This window comes from Monodon monoceros, unplaced genomic scaffold (assembly GCF_005190385.1).
Source record: "Monodon monoceros isolate NGI ecotype Baffin Bay Population unplaced genomic scaffold, NGI_Narwhal_1 Super_Scaffold_12, whole genome shotgun sequence".
In the NCBI taxonomy this organism is placed as follows: domain Eukaryota; kingdom Metazoa; phylum Chordata; class Mammalia; order Artiodactyla; family Monodontidae; genus Monodon; species Monodon monoceros.
This window is the reverse complement of record NW_021703768.1, coordinates 67211139-67232609: the sequence shown is the minus strand read 5'-3', so window position 1 is coordinate 67232609 and position 21471 is coordinate 67211139. Positions and strand designations below refer to the sequence as shown.

At 36.4% G+C, this 21471-nt stretch overlaps 1 protein-coding gene across 2 annotated transcripts in view; it reads left to right on the top strand.

Moving 5' to 3' along the window:
• The window catches only part of EDIL3 (EGF like repeats and discoidin domains 3), a 420308-nt gene that overhangs the window by 295781 nt on the left and 103056 nt on the right, over nt 1-21471 (top strand). For both annotated transcript variants that reach the window (XM_029218099.1, XM_029218098.1), the window contains one exon: nt 3008-3192. In XM_029218099.1, the coding sequence (XP_029073932.1) occupies nt 3008-3192 (185 nt within the window). The remainder of the gene's footprint in view (nt 1-3007; nt 3193-21471) is intronic.

The window sequence follows — 21471 nt, the reverse complement described above, 5'->3', positions numbered from 1 at the left end:
ACTATATCACCACAGGCCAGTGTCATCCGTAAGTCATTCATCATAAAGCAATCAAGGGAAGCCACAGCATGATGAAGTTTGCTATTAAGTCCCATGCTTTTTAGTTGCTACAACATCGCCTTCCCCAATTTTTCAGTCCTTTGATTCATGAGGGCCAGTCTCTCAGACATGGCACAGTTACACCCCTAAGATATGAATATATTTTACTTTCAAGTTTGACAAGAGGTTACACCTGACCCTTTACGGATTTTTATGTTTTCAAAAAGAAGCCACACCTCATCTCCCAACCCCACAAAATGATTTTGAAAGTATATGCAGAGAATAATATCTCTTAATGAATGCTTATGAAAAAATAAATAAATAAAAATTTAAAAAACAGTGGGACTTCCCTGGCGGTCCAGTGGTTAAGACTCTGCACTCCCGATGCAGGGGGCACGGGTTTGATCCCTGGTCGGGGAACTAAGATCCCACATGCCCTGTGGTGTGGCCAAAAAAATTAATAAAAATTTAAAGCTAGGGCACCACCTCACTTTAGAAATAATCAGTTTTGTTGTTGATACCTCATTTTGTTCAGGTGCTCTCCATGTTGGTAAAAGAGTTAATTTATACATATAAAATCATATGGATGGGAAGGGAAATTGGTGGTGTGAGGCAAATTGACAGAGATGTTAGCTATAACACTTGGAAATAAACATTAGTAGAATGTACCAAACTATTTCCCACAATCCAGTACAATGCTGTAAAGCCCAAGGCTGCCTTATTGTATTCAATAAACTGTTATAAGAGCTCTCAGCCTGCCTAGAAGATAGCAGTTAATCTTTTTCCAGATACTTACAAAGAAAATTCCCCTAAATTCTCAAAAGAAATATGATTTAAGATGTTTAGAATGAAATGGATCATGACCATAATTAGTAGAAGAATAGTCATTCATTCATTCTTTGAACAAATTATTCAGCACTTCCCTGGGCTGAGTACTAGACAGCAGAGTGGGTAATGAAATGAATTCTATAACTAAGCAGAAATGGTCAAAGTAAAGGTATGCCTTTTCTATCCAATACTTCACAAACTATGTTACATCTCAAAAAGGAGAAAAGCAACTTTGTGTCTCTTTCCTTTGTGTCTCTTCTGCAAGCCAAGCAATTGTACGAAGATTCCAGTGTCAAGGTGGGGGACTGGTGGTGATAACAGAAGAAAAACTCAGAAATCCATAATACAGACAATGCACGTTACCTTAGAACTGCTTGAAGATAAAGAGCATGCTATTAAGACTTTAGAACTTTCTAAAATCTTTGAGATTTTTGTCATGAAATTTTTCTTTTTCAGAATTTGTATTGAGGATTTAGAACTACTTATATCATGGAACTTGGGGTATAGGTCTCCTATGCCTGCAGCTCAACAAAACTTGAGCTAAGACATCCAATTGGCTAGCCCTCTATGTCAGTCTCTGTCATGTTTGCATAGGATAGGAATTTCCTAGAAGGTGGAGGTGAAGGCAAATATGGAGGAGCCTCAAGAAGGAAGACTTGATCTAGATGGACTAGGACAGAAAGCAAGGAATTGTAATTAAGAATTATATTTATCAGTGAAAAATTCTAAACCACCTCTCTTAGAGCCTGGACTGAAAATGGTCTAGTTTCAGAAATTGCAGCCAATCATAGGATATTCTTTAATACTCACTGGTATGCTGATTTGGGGACTTAATACTGTCATCTGTTGGAATAAGATTTATGGAGATAATAAAAGTAGCTAACGTTTACTGAATGCTAGCTATATGCCAACACTGTTTCTAAATACTTTATCAACTAATTCCTTAGAAGACTTTTTTAGTATAATTTTGATTATTATCACCATTTTATAGATGAGAAGACTGAGGCACAAAGCGGTTAAATAACGAGTACAAGGCCACACAGCTAGTATGTAGGGCATTAGCAGAGTATGAGGAGATGACATTGATCAGAGAAGTCTCCTATTTTATCTTGGCTTTCTTGATGATCAAACTTACCTGTGTGTTCCTTGGCCAAAAGGTAAAATTTTACATATGGAAGACTCAGCCTCTTGCTAATATGATAATAGAATCATACTTTCCATTACAAGCTTTGTGAATGTAATTTTGTCACAATTGCAATTCAACATTGGGAAATAATGTATATAGGTACATACATACATACAAGATTTTTCAAGGACAGACAAACCCAAATTTTGTATCATGTCAAACCTGAAAATATATGTGGCAGATTTGAAAATCTTCAAAAAATATCCAATACTAGAGGTTATGGAGTATGATTAAAACATAAAAATGTATGAAAAGTCTTGTCCAGTAATGGTTTTGCTAGAATTAGCTTATTTTTTTTTCTGTTATCTGTTAGTTTAAATTCTACACTAGCACAATGTGAGGTATATGGTATATGCTGAATAAATATTAGTTTCCTATCTTCCAGAAGAAGCCATGTTGGTATTATAAGAATCAGTGATAATGATTAACAGGTTTCTTGGAAAACAAATGCTGTCCAGTTTAGGATATACCATTGGAGCAGTTTGTGAAAATGACTTTGTACTGAGGGAATTTTCATTTTCAGTATTATGAAAACAAATAAAAGAAAACCAAATATCCTTTCTGAGAAAATGTTCCATTTTTAAAGACAAAATGAAACTGTTGAAAACTGGGAAACCGTCATGAGGTTATCAGTAATAAGACAGGAGAGAGCATTCCAGCATTGCTTTCATTTTGCAAAATCATCTATCACAGAAAAGTAGTTTGAATTGTCTGTCTTGTTTTCAATTTTTCCAAAATATATTCAGACAAAATAGCTTGAATTGGTTATCTTGTTTTTCGATTTTGTTCCCGATTTATTTCTGATTATAGCCTTTTTTTGAATTTAGATGCTCTCTCTTTGGGGGAATGAATAGCATTATGCTTAATCTTCTCTTGCCTCTCCAACATGAATGCAGAAAACTTCCCAGCATGATAAATTATTTTTCTCATAGAGCCCTTCTCATTTTCTTCCAGGCTGTTCTGAGCCTCTGGGGATGAAATCAGGACACATACAGGACTATCAGATCACTGCTTCCAGCGTCTTCAGAACTCTCAATATGGACATGTTCACTTGGGAACCAAGGAAAGCTCGGCTGGACAAGCAGGGCAAAGTGAATGCCTGGACCTCCGGCCACAATGACCAGTCACAATGGTTACAGGTAATATTTTCTAAAAATGTCTCACTATCCACTTTTCCTCTTCCTTAGAAGATTTCCTGCTGGTTAGATAAATATCAGAGTCATTATCTTCATACTGGTTTAAATGCGCCTTCCTCTGTGGCTTAACTAAATGGGTAAAACAAAAATTCCTTATGAATCCGTTTTCATGTTCTATTTTTACTCTGATGTTGATTTATAGATGCTACTGTCAGACTGATGCAGCAGGGTGGACCAAATCACACTACATATAGGTCAATTTGATTGATTATGAGAGGATTTGCATTTTAACTCTCATCTATTCTAATGCTTTGTGTCAATATTGGTTTGAAAGCATCACAGCAGGCATCCAAACCGCCTTGAAATCATGCCACTGACCAGCAGATTCTTCCCATAGAATCATGACTCATGACTTATTAGCTTTTTATCTGTGGTTGCTAAGCAATGGAGCAATTTGATTACATTCTCATAAGAAAGCTTGCTTGAAGAAGGAAAGCATAGACATTGCAGTCTGTTTATCATTTGCAAATGAGGTAAGATTATAGTCAGTGCTTCTTAAAACAACCTTCCTGCAGCGCACTTATTTGTGGAGTACTTTTAAGTATGACTTTTAAGTATGAACAAATTTGTTAATGTCTTCTGTAGCAAAGAAAAGTAAGACAGCTTAATTCTATAATGAGGTCATTTTATTTGAAAGATGTGTTCTCCTCTTATTGATTTTTATGCTGCATGTATGAGTTTCAAAACTGTGGTAATTCATTGTATTTCTGGAAATCATGAAAACAATTACAATAGCAAATGTCACCCCTCATCAAACCAGATTTGCCACATGTAAAACTGTTCTTACCAAGTCACCTGAAATTTCCAATAGTCTCTTCTTTCTTGACCCTAGTTTTCCCTATTCTTACAGAAATATTCACTTTTTTTCTTTACTGTCCCCTGACATTCTACCTGGATCTTTATTGATCTGAAGCTTTATTTAGTTCTTTCATTACCATACATAATGGTTAATTATGTCTTTCTCCTTTTACTGTTCTGTGAACTTTTTGAAGGTAGGCTTTATACATATATATATATATATATATATATATATATATATATATATGTAATACAGGACATATTTCTCATCCCAGAACCCAGCCTCATGTCCTTGCCTATATGTAGCAGTACTACTAAATTAAATCGTTCATTTGACAAATGTTTGTGATATACCTCTGAAGCGTCACATACCATGATAAATAGCGATGGCACATGAGTGAGCAACACACTATTCTTGCTCCTAAGACATTACCTGTTTCATAAACCATTCCTTTTATTTGGTTTGCAGGACACCACACTTTGTTTTTCTTCATCCTTCTAGCCGCTGCTTCCCACTGTCCTCCAGGCCACCCTTCCTCTGCCTGTTATCTTCCTGACAACCTCATTTTCACCAACTCCACACACTCACATTAGCCAATTTAGTGAGTACTATTTATTTCAACTACTGAAAAAAGGATTCAACTTCTCTAAAATTCTTTTTCTTCTCACCATCCCCACTGCCACTTCCAGCATCTGGTCTGCCACCCTCTTTCACCTTGGTTTTTGCAGAAGCCTCCTAACCAGCCTTCTGGTTTCTGGTCTGACTCTCTAAAAACCTGTTTCCCAAATTGTAACCTGTGTGATTTTTTTTTTTTTCCCTAAAATGTAGATGTGATTCTTTTACTCCTTTATTTAAACCCTTCAGTTGTTCCCCATCAGCCTCAGAATCAAGTGCAGCTTCCTTAAGATAGCCTCAAAATCTTGGCGTGATTTGGCCTCAATTCACCTCTTACCACACTTCTAAATTTGCTTCAGTTTCTCAAACCATACATTACCTCTCTCTTCCCCTTCCGTTATAAATGTGCTCTTCCTAGAGGAAAAGAATGGAGAGAGCACCTCTGCCCAGAGCATCCCCAACCTTCTGTTGGTTAAATCCTTCAACTATAGTTTAGATGCACTTTCCTCTGGGAAGGATTTGCTGCCAGCTCCATCCCACACTAAATCTGGCTTAAGTTCTCTTCTGGATACTACTGTGTCCCCTGTAATTCTCTCACTGTCACATTATCACACTCTATTGGAAGTTGTGTCTTCATGCTACATTATTTGCTCCAGGAGGGATGGAACCACATTTGCCTTTTTCTACTTTCTCAGTCTGTTGTCCAGTACCTAACTAAATACCTGTCACAATACCTGACATGTGGTAGGCATTCAATAAGTACTGTTTTTGTTTTACTGAAGTATAGTTGATTTACAATATTGTGCTAGGTTCATGTCTACAGCACAGTGAACATATATATATATATATTCTTTTTCAGATTATTTTCCCTTATAGGTTATTATAAAGTAATGAGTATAGTTCCCTGTGCTATATAGTAGGTCCTTGTTGGTTATCTATTTTATATATAGTAGCGTGTATATATTAATTCCAACCTCCTAATTTATCCCTCCCCCATCCCTTTCCTCTTTGGTAACCACAGGTTTGTTTTCTATGTCTGTGGGTCTATTTCTGTTTTGTAAATAAGTTCATTTGTATCTTTGTCTTTGTTCTAGATTCCATATATAAACGACATCATATGATATTTGTCTTTCTGTGTCTGGCTTACTTCACTTAATATGATAACCTCTATGTCCATACATGTTGCTGCAAATAGCATTACTTCATGCTTTATGGCTATTTTCCATTGTATGTATGTACCACATCTTGTTTATCCATTCATCTGACGATAGACATTTAGGTTGTTTCCATATCTTGGCTATTGTAAATAGTGCTGCAGTGAACATTGTGGTGCATGTGTCTTTTCGAATTATAGTTTTCTCCAGATATATGCCCAGGAGTAGGATTGCAGGATCATATGGTAACTGTAAGTTTAGTTTTTTAGGGTACCTCCATACTGTTTTCCATAGTGGCTGTACCAATTTACCTTCCCACAATAAGTACCGTTGAATGAAAGAATGAGTGAATCGATCAAAGTACTATTCAATTTAGTGATTTGGGCCTAAAATGCATATAATTTCCTCCCCAATTTAAGAGATCAACTGCTAATATCCTCAAAATTTTAAGTAATATTTGAAAAAGAAATCTAAAATTTCATATTAAAGGTCTGGCCTTTTTAATAAAGGAACTAAATTTTCATAATCGATAGGCTTTATGAACTTTTCAAGTTCTTAATTAGAAGAAACCAGGGAAAATATCCTTTCCGTTTGTTAGACTTGAATGGTGAAGTTAAACTTGTTCTTTGTTGCTGTATAATATTTTTAGAATTGAAAACATTTCCGTCATATCTCAGATTAGCTGGGTGTGGCTAACATTATTTGTGAATCATAATGCCATGTGGAATAAGACAAAATATTTTACACCCCATAAGTAACTCAGACAGGCTGGTAGACTCTAGAAATACCCACATTACGGTATTGCCAATGGCAAATTTCTTTAGAAAGATCAAAATAAAACCAAGTATTTTTACATGAATCAGGGTGTAATGTTCAATGCAAACCTTCTTCCATCACTTTTTTTTTTTCTAATTTATTTATTTTTGGCTGTGTTGGGCCTTCATTTCTGTGCGAGGGCTTTCTCTAGTTGTGGCGAGCGGGGGCCACTCTTCATGGCGGTGCACGGGCCACTCACTATCACGGCCTCTCTTGTTGCGGAGCGCAGGCTCCAGACGCGCAGGCTCAGTAGTTGTGGCTCACGGGCCTAGTTGCTCCACGGCATGTGGGATCTCCCCAGACCAGGGCTCGAACCCGTGCCCCTGCATCAGCAGGCGGACTCTCAACCACTGTGCCACCAGGGAAGGCTCCATCACTTTTTTTTTTTTTTTTCTTTTTGCGGTACACGGGCCTCTCACTGTTGTGGCGTCTCCCGTTGCGGAGCACAGGCTCCGGACGCGCAGGCTAAGCGGCCATGGCTCACGGGCCCAGCCGCTCCGCAGCATGTGGGATCCTCCCGGACCGGGGCACGAACCTGTGTTCCCTGCATTGGCAGGTGGACTCTCAACCACTGTGCCACCAGGGAAGCCCCCCCATCACTTTTTTTAAGATGTCTTCTTAAGTCACTTGCATGCTGAAATTGATTCATTCTGTTGGTGACAGATTTTCTGTCAATTCAAGGACCAGTTGTTCGTAGTATATGTCTATTTTTTGTTGTGTCAAAACATATTCAGAATCTCCAAGGCAAGGTGAATTGACATCTTTATTTATTTGCATTTTTTCGTTTTTGACATCATGCAAGAAAATGCTCCAGAATTGACAGTTTTTAGTGTTTTCTCCTCAAGAGAGTAGAATCTGTTCAACTGTACATTGTTACACTTGTTAGTATCTTTGTTGAAAATAAGATTAATATTTTCATAGGTAATTTATAGGGTGATTTCTTTTTAATTTTTGGTATAGAATCAATTTTTATCCTTATTTAAGCCTTCTGAACTTATAAATTTTGGCTGTGATCTTAACTAGAATGCATCAGTTCTGAGAAATAGCATGGCTGCCATTTAAATCCTCTTTCTTCCTTATCGGTCTCCTACTAATTATTTTTTAAGAAATTTCTTTTATATGCCAACTATACACGTAACTCTTTAATAATGAGAATTTTATTTCAGTTTGATAGTTTTTTCCAAAACCCGATCATATAGTATCTGGAAATACAATTGTTGAAAATGAAACCAAAAAAAAAAAATCCTTTACCCAATTCTGATATATTTTAAGGAATCTTTATGCATTCTTTTAAGGAATTCTTATGTATTCAAATATCACTTTAACATTTTATTCTTATTATTCCTCTAATGTTTCTTCCAGTCTCTTCTCTAAGGTCAAAATCTCAGAAGTTTCTTAAGGAAATGTTCTTGTGAGTTTTTTTAGGAGTGATCTTACCTAACTGATTAGTTTCCTTGAGCTACTGTTAATCATGAAACCATTATGCTATTCCTATATGAAGATGGCAAAAATGTGTTAAGTCCACAGGCATTCGTAAGCGAGAGGCATTTCTCAGACCTCTGAAAAACTGTTGTTCCATCACTTGATATGTTTGATGGTCTCTTAAACTTTGAGCAAGAAGTTCTATCAATGTGTTTTCCAAAAGCCTACAAAGGTTAAATTGTAGTTCCTGCCTTTCAAAAAGTCTTACCTACACCTAAGTTGAAACGTAATAAGGCAGTCATTCCTAACTCAGAGTTGCACATTCCTAACACATGGTTGGACTAGATTTTAAACACTGTTATAAAATTAGTGACATTTAATTTACAGAGATCTTTTAGAAGCAAACTATTATTATCTCCTGTGGTTAGTTTCTAAACAAAAACCCAGAAATTTTGTTGGGTTTTAAGGTGGATTAAATAAAACAAATGACAGAACCGAGGAAGCACATAGTGGGTACCCAGCAACAAGTAGTTCCCTTCTTTCTGTTTCTGGTGGCTTCTGAAAACTCAGGAGAGCATCATCTGACACCACCAATTATGACCAAGAATGAAGATATGCATACATATTTTTGCTTCTTCCAAAAGGAAATTACCAATAAAACTATGAAATATAAAGTAATATATCATTAGATCAGTTGCATACTGTGAGCAATGTTGACAGATTACATAAATTTGCATTGGCAAACAAAAATTTTAAATATTTTTACCTAGGCAGCATCAGTTGTTTTTCAGATTCTTTACCTGAGAGCAATAATAATATTATTAATAATTTAAAATGAACATTATGTCATTTGGCAATCATGAAATCATGTTCTTCTTAGAATGTCTGTGTGCTTTTAATGTTCATTTTCAGGGCCTTTTCAACAGATTGAGTAAATTCCTTTTTATTTATGCTCAGATTATACAAACTGATTAAAATTCAGCATGAGGTTGAGATGTTTAGTGACATTCTATCAGGAGTAGGGACATTACTGATGATAATCTTATAAATTGTGAAGAAATATTGTGCTACAGTAGATGCATCTAAACAAAGAACACTCTACGAATTAACTTGGATTGATTAAAAACTTGTTTTAAATAAGACATCATAAATTCTCTTATAGTGAATACGCTGTGTATGTACTTATTGCCCTATTTATTGGTGGTGACTATATAAAATGGATAATTCATCCTCCATAATTGAATCTATGAAAATGTTTTTCAGATTTCATAAAGGGTAGCATAATATAAATGACTAATAGGATGAAAAATGTCAGAGTGTCACTTAGGAAATGACCTTTTGGTCTATTTCATGGGACATTTGCTAATTTAAGGTAGTCTGCATAGTATTTCAACCAAATTAGTAGAATTAATAGAGTTGTTAGACTGCACATTTTAATGCTGACCTTTGTCAAAATTGCAGCTAACCCTACACAGCTTCATTTCAGTACTAATTTTGTGGAAATGTGTAAGGAGGCAATTGAATTTAGGTTTTCAAATTAAATAAGCCTTGTTTAATTTAGTCCATTTCAGATTTTTAAAAGGGAGTATTCTAGCCATAAATTTTATAACTTCTTTAAAGCCATTAACTTCCCTTGCTCTCTGGACAATTTATTTACAGAAGGGTTAAAGGAAAGGTTTTTGAGGATCAAGGGACCTCTAAGCCACTGGGAAACATTTGGCAATATGAAGGAATATTCTGATTTCCAATTCACTATTTCAGTCTTTCATATCTAGTAAACAGTAAGCCTGCACAAAGGTTTCAGTTATAAAGCAGATCTACAAGAGATCAAATAATGAAACAATTTATACAGGATTGTAAAACATCTTCCATCTTTCGTAAGTGGTAATATATTTTGGAGTGTATGAAATGAATCAAAGGATGTCTATACTTTGCTTGGATTATGAATTCATCTTTAAATTTTTTATAATTTTATAATATCAAAGGAAATCTCCATGATCCATTAGGAAAAAAACTTTTAATGAGCAAAACACAATTGAGTAGGATACTTATACAGAAAATACTTAGAGAGCAAAGAAAAGTGCCATAAACATCAGTGTAGCTGTACTGAGGGCATAGTTCGAACTCCAAAAATCTGGTTTTGAAGGCTGACAAATCACAGCAATACTCTGGGATCAGTTTTTGCTCTTTTTCTAAAATGTAGCTATTACAAAAAAAGATAACCTCTCAGGCAACCTTCCCTTTTAAAAAACTCTCACACCACTAAGATTCTAGTATCTAAATGATGATTGGCCAAATCCAAAGTAGTCAGAAAATTACCAAACCTACCAGATAATTTCTGGTGAAGTTAACAACATCGTATAATTTAATTAGTGTTATGGTATAGCCGTATAATCTTAAAATTAACCTTGAAAATAGTTAACTTTTATATTCTGCATATTATATCTACTCAATACCCCAAAATTTTCCCCTTCCTTTCCACCCATTCTCATTTTGAGTCATTTCTTTGTTTTATATCTCTCTTTAAACAGTTGAAAGAAAAGAATTCCCTAAGACGAGGCAATGAGACCTATCAAGCCATTATGAAGTATTAATACATTAGCATTTACATATAGCGCATCATGAAAAATACACAAAGCAGTAGTTCTGGTGGCAGAGGAAGGAGTAGATCAGATTGAGTGCAGGGTGCAGTTTTGGAAGGCAAGCCCCGATGGTACATGAAAATTGGATGGAAGATTTGTGGTTCGGAGGTTATTTTAAATGGCTTCATAATTTTTTAATTCAAATAAATATTTTTGCAACCCCTCTTATAACAAAATACAATACCACGTGCAAGGAATTGAAAGATAGATTCGGCATTGTGTCCACCTGCAGGTGTGATTACTGATGCCCTAATTGTTATGGATTCAACATTCCAAAAGCAATAAACAGGAATGTGGGAAGCTGGATGCTTCTACTTAGAAGCCATATTTGAAACCACTGAAAAACTGAACAGCAGGATTTAAGAGAATTGTATGTGCACAGCAGGCCCGTTCGTGTTTTTATGATAATGAAAACTGAATGACTTCTGATTCCTTTGTATGCAAATAAATTTTAATTTGTGGCATATTAGCTATCTTTATAGTAACAAAATATAGTTATAAGAATAGTAATCATTTCCCTCTAAAAATATGAACTGAAAATATGCCAATGAGTAAAATTTAGAGCTTGGGAATACTGTTTCAAGTAAGATGAGCATTTGTGAAGGCTTTCAAATAAAATGGGAATCAACTTTAATCAGTGATCTCATTTTGTCTTTAAAGCAGCCCTCTCAGTGACTGTTATTTCTGTTTTAGGAGGCTACAGAGAGTCTGAGAGATTTGCTAAAGATTGCACAGCCAGTCAGCAGTACAAAGGGAGCTCAATACACCAGGAAACTCACGCAGTGATTTTTACCACAGTATTTTGTAAACCATTTAGTGAGTGAGGGGATTCCTTTTTTCAGGGAATGTTTGTTGGATTAGGAAGCTCTTCCAGGGTCCAGTGCATAGCATATCTCTGGCCATACCTTTCTTGAAGGAGAGCTTCTGGTACCTCTTTGGATCCAGCTTGCCCTCTAAATCTGTGCTTCTACACTGTAAAAATTGTATACCCCTTAAGGTGTTAAACATTGAACATACACAAGTTAAATATTTAGAAAATATAATATCTATTTTTTTGGTTTAAGATAAAACAAATAGGAAATATGATGAAAATTCTAGCTTTCTTCCTACAGCTCGATGGTGTGTCCTTTGTGCACACACCACATTTTAGACAGCGCTTCTTTGCCCAACACTCTTGGTTGTAGTTAAGCTCACCTGGCCTGGTTACTTTGGTTTATACTAGAGATCTTTGTACTTTTTCTTCGAAGCCAGTGGTGCTATGATGAATAGGTCGTTCAGTTTTCATTTACCTTTATGAGTAAGGTGTCTTTCATTTGTGAAGTATTTATTTGCCAGCTAATGTTGACATAAAATAAATTTATTTATAGCAAATATTACATTCATTTTCTCTTTCACTATTAAATTAGCATTTCTGTGAGGAAAACATGGCTCAGTGAAATGACTTTTAAGTTTCTTGTGTCTCCGTTTTATGCTGCTATTGTATTTCTTCGGCATAGTATGTCTACTGGAAATTGTAGGTCCATCTACCCTTGCCCATTTCTGTATTAGCCTTCGGTTAGAATATTCTCTCATATCCTTTATGACGTGCCTAAGGACATAGCTGCCTACCAATTAATCACTTTCTGGAATTAGTATATATTTCAGAGGAAAATAGATATCAATTTCCTTGGCCAGGACAGATTGTGGGTTCAATATCAAGGCCAACCAGAGTTTTGACTTCTTAACTCATGACTTAAGCTCCTTGCCCAGGTCTGTCTAGATATCCAATGCTGCTCCCTGCATTTGGCCTGCCCACTACTCCCTGCGAAACCTGGTGCACATCTGACTGTGCCCTCTCCTTGTGCCCTCTTCTCATCTGAGCTTTCCTGGGTCCTTGTTCTTTGGTTTGTCTCCTCTTTGGTCTTGCATTAGGGCTCCAGCCTACCCTCTGAAGGCTCATTGCCTATTTATCATCGGCTCATTTTCATCTTTGTGGAGTTTCAGCCCTGCCCTGGCTCTCACAGGGCCATAGCTGACCTCAGTCTTCGCTCTCTTAGCTCATGGTCCTGGCATTCAAAATTTTTATTTTTCCAGATGCATCTTTTCTTCACATAGTTCTACCAGCGGAATCCAGTCCCCCTGACTACAGACCCAGAGTTTCTAAAAGGTCCTCTCTTTCTCAGTCTGATTATGAACTGATGCAGTTAGGGTAATGTATATCACTCCTTCATCCTGAAGATGTGTGTTCTTTAAAACGAATTAGATTCCCTTTCTCCCCCAGTGGTCATTTTTATCAGCATTTTTCCAAATGTACCCTGAAAAACAGTTTCTATAAGGTTCTCCACAAAAAAAAAAAAAAAGATTCTATGCTGAAATGTATTTAGTAAAGTCTATATCTTCTTCTCTGTTCTTACTGATTCAGATGAATATTAACATAGGATGCTTAAGAGTCCTATAGGAAAGAGATTTGTTTTATTTGGTGATTTTCAAACTTATTTGGCCACAGAGTGCTTTTTAAAAATAACTACCAAGGGACTTGCCTGGCGGTCCAGTGGTTAAGACTTTGCCTTCCAGTGCTGGGGGTGCAGCTTAGATCCCTGGTCGGGGAGCTAAGATCCCACATGCCTCACAGCCAAAAAACCAAAGCATAAAACAGAAGCAGTATTGTAACAAATTCAATAAAGACTTTAAAAATGGTCCACATCAAAAAATCTTTAAAAAAAATAAACTATATATTTAAATAAATTAATTAAATAAAAATAACTACCTTAACATCTCCAGAAACCACTTTAGAATATTCTGTATTAATTAATTTGCATTTCTATAGTACTTCGTTGTTTTCAAAAGGCTTTTCTAATAATCTGTATCTTTATAATAATCTGGAGACATAATTATTTATGTAAAGTGTTCTGTCCTAAAATAGGAAAAAACAATTTATAGAGGTTATATGACTTAATCATGTAAGTATCAGAACTTGACTCAAAATTCCGGTTTCTCTCTTTTCCTTTGAGTGCCATTTTTCATGGCTGTTTGCATCTGACATCATGTAGGAAGAAGTCTAACCTTAGTAGCCTTTTTTTTGTGTGAATTTTGTTTGTGATTTTCATGTTTTTTTTTCAATACAGCAAAATATATGCAAAATATGTGTATTTGGAAATATGGTTTTCCAATTCACTTCATTCTTCTATTTTTGTGGTAGACCTACTCAATATCACAATTTCATCAATTTTATGTCCATATATGTACAAACCAAGCATTTAAAATTGCCCAAGTGCTTTCAAAGCATTATTTTCATTTCCTCTTCAGAAAGAATGTTGCACATAAGCTAAAGTTAGCCCAGGTGTGCCTGAAGCATAGTCAACCCATGTCAGGAATAAAATGGGCTCTGTACATTGACCACTCTAAGCACAGAAAGTAATATGTGAACAGTTTTGCCTCTTAAGAAACAGTTCCTATAAGCTAATGAGCTTATTAGCTAGAGAAGTTCACAACAGCACACAAATGTTTGTCAACTCAAGTGGTAAAAAAAATTTTCTCCCATTTGTTGAAAAGTGCATCTGATAATTTTCTTTAAAACTGTTTCCCTCTCATTTTAAAATGACAGATTTTCATTGGAACCTATCTTTAAATAAACTGTAAAGTTGGCCCTCCTGAAAATGTTCATACCCTTTGGCTTTGCTTTCTCTGTGTTCATGGTGTAAAGGTCTCTCTCTTCATTCCAATGATGGAAGCTTTTGTAACTGACGTGCATTAAACTTTAATATAGAATTCATATTAGGAGAGTTACTGTTTTACAGTAAAATAGGACACTAAACACATGCAATGGGCATTTTGTAGCATCCATCTGTTGAGCAAAGCAAGCTCAGAACTGTGAACGCATCATTATTTTACAGATACGTTCCTTGCAGGTTTTCCTCACTTAAGAAGTGAGACTGCAGTCTCTTTGAATATGATTTCTGTTGCCCCATACATTTTCTCTTCTACGTGCTCAGTGGCTTTTGATAGAGAAAGCTAAAAGCAGATAAAAAGCATTTTATCCAAGGTTATCCGATATGAGAGAAATCAAGAGATATTTACCTATAATAATTATTAATTAGTACCTATTTATATGATATCTATAGTTTTAAAATTAAAATAAAATTTTGTAGATTGTATTCAAAATTGTATTAATTATCATTTGTGGCATTGTATAATGATTATTATTACCATTTTATAGGCAACATAGCTGACAAATCCAAATATGGTTAAGAGGGCTGAAAGTAAATGAATAAAATAAAAGCAAGGGTAATTGAATAACTGTCATTCCAGTTAAACTCTGAGTCACCTTTTTCCCTTCTCCCAACATGCTACCAACTATATGAGGCTCAGCTTTTGTTTCTTTCATGCGAAGCACTATGGATTTTAATCCCAAAGCTGTAGGGTTTGATGGTCCTTCATGAGTACCACAGGACCCATCTGTTCTGTTAGGTATATGCCTGGTGATATGGAAGGAGCTGTATATACAAGGTAATGGATCTAAGAGTACTTAGAATGTAACACTAAGTATATATATGTATGTCTCTACACCCGCCTCAAAGCTCCATAATGGGAAATAGGGGAAATTCTAAAAATAAAGCAGCCTTAACGCCCTCACTGGGAAAATGCACACCATCAGCTGCTTGTATCTTTTTGCATGTTGGTGTCAAAGTCATTTTCTCAAAGTGTGGTTTAGAGACCTCCTGCTTCAGAATCAGCTGGCATGAGCTGGCTGAAAATGTGGATGCCCAAATGCCGTTCCCAAAGACTCTGATGTTTTTAGGTCTAGAATGGGCATAGAAATGTACATTTTTGGATATATATTGAGGGATTCTTGCACTGTGTGAAATTGGAGAGAAAGGAATTGGTAATTTATGGCTTGACTGATAAACATATTCATTTAGAGGCTACCATTTTAATGGGACTTGCTTAGATATGTTGAATTGAAAATTATTTGAGTGTGTATCTAACTGCACCTTAGGAGAGGAGTATCAGATACTTCAAATTAAGGAAATGTCATTGTACCAGTAGGCAAAATTCAAAAATTTCAGCCTTATATTGATCTGACTGTTATTAAACGAATGAATCCAACAACAAATCTTTAGTTTCTCCTAATTCTATAGGAAATAGGTTGTATTGAGCATACTCACATAGAACCAGATTTAAAATCCAAGAAAGAGGATCTGTGTTGGTTTCTGTATCTCTAGTATCCTCTGGCTATGAAAAGTAGCTGGGTGGGTGGGTGGGTAGGTAGGTAGGTAGGTAGGTAGGTAGGTAGGTAGATAGATAGATAGATAGATAGATAGATAGATAGATAGATAGATAGAATTAAGGTCTAGTGTATGGAAGTATGGAGTTATTATGGAATTATCACAGATTTTTGTTAATTGGTCCTTTGATATGTGTAGTGAAATAACAGATATTCCTAACAATTACTGTGAGATACTACCACTTTCTGAAGTAACATTTGAAGAGAGTAAAATATGTTCAGTGAAGATAAGAGTATTAAGTTTACTGCTTTGTCTCATAAAGAGGCCTTGTTTAAAGTAGGTGCTTATTGAAAGTCTGTTGAATAATGTTTTCAAAGCTTGTTGATGTATGTGCAGTTTATAGAGTTAATTTTAAATTAATTGGTATATTTGATAAGAAAAGGTATTTTGTAATGTTAGGATGGTAAACTCTATAGCAGAACTGTCTGGGTTCAGACCCTTTCTCTGCCACTAACCAGTTGTGGGACTATGGAAGAGTGATTCTACACATTAGTGTCTCAGTCTCATTTTCTAAATAGTAACAGTAGTATCTTATAGGGTTGTGTTAAGGACAAAATGAATTAACATAGTAAAGTGCTTAAAAATTACTATAAAAATGTGTTACTATTATTTTATTAATCAGAACGAATCAGTTACCAGTCAAACTATATATAGCACTTTCTTTAATTTAAGGTTGCCAAATAAAAAATCTAGAATTTTTAGTTAAGAATAAATAATGAATTACTGTTTAATATAAGGGTGTCCCTTATATTAAATATTGCAAGGGACATACTTACACACACAAATATTGCAAGGGACATACTTACACACACACACACACACACACACGCGTTGTTAATCTGAAATTAAAATTTAACTGGGCATCCTATATTTTATTTTGCTAAATCCAGCAACCCTATTTTCACACTGTCTAGTTTGCTTTCTTTCCCCTGGAATCTCTAACTTAACTAAGCTATCATGGTGATATAGTGATGATTTAGTCAATAGATAATGGTTTTAATAAATTGCTTACCTATAATTATTTTATACTGTGCCTATATTCCAGATGAATAGATATTAGAAATCTAATAGTTTGTTAACTCCCAGACAAATATGCTTAAATTGTCCTCCACTTCAAAATTATTAATCCCTATTTTGTTCTGGAAAAAAAAAGAAGCTATTCTTTATTCTGACTCTTCTGTGTCTAGTGGATTTATGGGGGTAAGATGAACCCTTTGAGATCCACACATAGAGCAAGGAGATCTATGCTGGAAGTCAGTCTCTTTCAATATAAAGGGACTCAGTATAATATTTTCTATCATGTGAATGTGTTGAAGTTGCCAGGAATGCCCCTAAGTGACTCTCAGTGACATTTGGGATATTGTGTCTACAGTTTGTAGAAATTACCACGAGGTGGCGTTTAGGATCCTCAAAGATTCTTGGCTCAGTTGAGTTCATGTTATAAAAAGACACACACAGTCCTTAGGACCTGACCCTTGATCTCCTGAATGACACTGGAGATGGTATCCCTCCCAACCTCCATCATCGGTTTGTTCATCTGAGAAATTTAGTAAATGCCCTTTCCACAGGGCTGTTGGAAGACTGAATTCTCTCGGTATGAAATATATATAGCTCTAGTGGAATTATGGAGTTTAAATTATCATGGATTTTTGTTAATTAGTCCTTTGATTTGTATAGCACAATAATAGATATTGCTAACAATGACCATGAGATACTAGACGCAGACGTAGAGAACGGACTTGAGGACACAGGGAGGGGGAAGGGTAAGCTGGGACGAAGTGGGAGAGTGGCATGGACGCATATATACTACCAAATGTAAAATAGATAGCTAGTGGGAAGCAGCATAGCACAGGGAGATCAGCTCGGTGCTTTGTGACCACCTAGAGGGGTGGGATAGGGAGGGTGGGAGGGAGGCACAAGAGGGAGAGGATATGGAGATATATGTATACATATAGCTGATTCACTTTGTTATACACCAGCAACTAACACAACAATGTAAAGCAATTATACCTCAATAAAGATGTTAAAAAAAACACAAACATAATTCAGGGTTCTTGGAACAGGCTAAGTGCCCTGTGTGAGTTCTCTTCCCTGCCTCTTCTTTAGCATTAAGGCAGAAAATTTAGAGATTAGCAGTAGTGGAACCAATTTTCACCCCAAATCCTGTGGCTATATTATATTTAATCACAAAACAAAGTAAGGAGGAAACATAGGCTACTTTGTGTCTCTAGCTTTCAATCGGATTATTTCATATATTTCAAAAGTTGCCTAGACTTCTGAATTTTTCCACAATAGTTCTACTTAACTATCTGGAAAATGCTATAAAACTCCTCTCCCTCACCCACTTTGTGAGATTATCCATTGTTTTATCAGCCCATCTTTCCTTCTGGAAAGTTACTCCCTTTGGGGAGCAATGCCAGTCTAACCTGGTATTTGTAATAGGATCTGCCAACAGAGTCATGTATTCACTCACCACAGCTTTCTTCAGGGGAGAGCACAGAACTTCCTGGTAAAAGGGAAGCATCTTGTTGGAGCTGTCACAGAGAAGGTAAAAACAGAAGTAGGAGACATTTCTTTAAGCTGCCCTTGTAGAGCAAGCACACCATAATTTATGAGAAAATGATTATTAGAGAGGCTTTATGGAGAGCTGAAGGAGAAACTAAAAACTCCCAGCCACCTTGGGACCACCAACTCCTTGGAGCGCGCACTCCACCCTCAAGTGTGAAATTGAGAGACAGGATAGGTACTGACTGTTCCCAACCTACCACATGCAGAGAGCCACTCCAATAGTGTTTGGTGGAGAAGAGAATCCCAACATGCCTTGCTCTTTCTTGAGCTCATTGTTCATATCAATTGACACTTTTTTTTTTTCTTCTATCCACCAGGCCATAGTAACCAACAAGAGGATGGCCAGTATTTAAGAAAATTTTGTGGTGAAAGACCTAAAGTAGAAAAGTCTATCCACTAGATTGTTTTGGGGTTGTTTTTGTTTGTTTTTTGGCTTTGAAGTTCTATGGGAACATAGTAGTAGAAAACATTATTCTGCCTATTAGGTCTTGGGAAAAAATGCAACTGAAAAATACAGCACTTGAAAAATTTTATCTGTAAATAATATCATGAATTAAAATGCTAATTAGGGGACTTTCCTGGTGGTGCAGTGGTTAAGAAACCGCCTGCCAGTGCAGGGGACATGGGTTCGAGCCCTGGTCCTGGAAGATCCCACATGCCGCGGAGCAACTAAGCCCGTGCGCCACAACTACTGAGCCTGCACTCTAGAGCCTGAGAGCCACAATTACTGAGGCCCTGTGCCACAACTACTGAAGCCTGTGCGCCTAGAGCCTGTGCACCACAAAAGAGAGTAGCCCCTGCTCGCAACAACTAGAGAGAGCCCACGTGCAGCAATGAAGACTCAACACAGCCAAAAATAAATTAATTAATTTTTAAAAATGCTAATTAGTTTTAAATATAGAAAGTATAAAATCTCTTTAGGAAGTTTTATTCTTTGAGTTTTTTAAAATATACTAAAATCTGTTTATATAGAACATAAATATATTCATTTCCAAGGTGGGTTTTTTAATGGATCAAATAAATGCAAAACATATTAAAGAAATCTATCTTATTTCTTAGTATTTCCTTTATAATTTTGAAAAGTTTACCTACTTTTCAATATCTCCAAAATAAATTAGAAGCAGCAGTTATTTCCTAGTAAAAGTCAAGTAAATCAGTCTTACTATTTTTCTGCCGCTTAACCAAATACACACAGAATCACAAAGAAGATGGAGAAATGAACAATAGCATTAAGCTGGCTAGTTAATGCTAATTAGGAGACAGTGCTCTCCATGACCTTCAAGTTTCAATCATAGAAGCCCCGTAGCTGTTAGGATATAATAGTAATGCGGCAAGAATGTAAAACAACTGTATTTCAGCATGATAAGTTATAGAGTTTGTTTTTCACATGGGAATTTAATTAAAAAATTTTAGACTACCAAGTACTGAATCTAGCCCATGAGTATCTAGACACGATACCTATTGAAGAGATAAAGCATGAAAGATTATACTGTTGTTCAAAAGATTTGCTGCTGCTCTTCCCTGCAGCTCTCCTTTCTGAAAAAGTATAAAACTTTTCAACCGCTAACTTCATGCTTTGTCATGTGACTTAATCTTAGCCACCGAATGGTAGCAAAGTAATGCTTCTTTTTTTCTGAGTGGAAAATTTTGGAAATGAAAAGAAAAAGAAGTGGATCCTGATTTACATTATAAAACTAGGCACAGGAGCATGGTATCACTGTCACATAGATTCATCTGACAGCTACAGCTTCTCATGAAGCCAAAACGAAGTCAACCATAAAATTCTTTAAACGTCTGGAAGCCAGAGGGGAGAGAATGTACAAAATAAGAGTAATAGTATTTTCTAATTTATAGGGCTGTTCTAAGCATTAAAATATATAATTTAGGTATAATACTCAGCAAAATGGCTTGTTCCTAGTAAACCCTCATTAAATAGTTTATGATAAGGAGAATGCAAATAGTGATCATCACAGCAGTGCTACTCTGGACCTCACCCAGATGGAGATGTTTGTCAGTGAAGCAGAATTGATAAGAACCAGGTGAGAAAGCAAACATGTTATGGTAGCAATGATAATAATTGCACAAAATTAGCTAGCTTTGCAAAGAATGTTTAGACATAGATTGCAGACCAGTAGCAGTGGGCTGGATTCAAATTCAGCCTAATTTTTTTCAGATGGCACTGGGTCCTTTTTTTTTTTTTTTTTGCGATACGCGGGCCCTCTCACTTCTCTGGCCTCTCCCGTTGCGGAGCATAGGCTCCGGACGCGCAGGCTCTGGACGCGCAGGCTCAGCGGCCATGGCTCACGGGCCCAGCCGCTCCGCGGCATGTGGGATCTTCCCGGACCGGGGCACGAACCCGTGTCCCCTGCATCGGCAGGCAGACTCTCAACCACTGCGCCACCAGGGAAGACCCACTGGGTCCTTTTTAATCTGTAATTTGAATGGCCTAAATGGAGCATATGCCCACTCATTCACCACAATCCACCACTTGCTTTTACTTTTTTGATCCAAAATTGTCATTTGATTCATTCTCTGCAGGCCTGTGGAGACATTTCATTTGCTCAAGACAACCAAAAGGGCTTTTATTTCAGTTGGTTTTAAATTAAGAACCTCAAGGAAGAGATAGTCCCCCAGCTTTTTCCAGTCTTGAGATATGACTTAGAGAAAACAAAGCTCTTTAATTTGTAATTTGCTTCTGTCATTCTGTCCTATTTCAAAACAGAGGGCAGAGAGAGAGGTGCTGAATGGCTGAAAAGCTGAGGCCGGGGGCTTGGGACTAGGGGTTGTTGAAGAGCTTTGCCCAGCTCTGGAAAATGACTAAGCACAGTCAGGTGAGGAGGAAAACAAAGAATGGTAAACAAAATGTAAAGGTCAGGCAAATAACTGTGAATGATGACACACACACACACACACACACACACACACACACACACACACACACA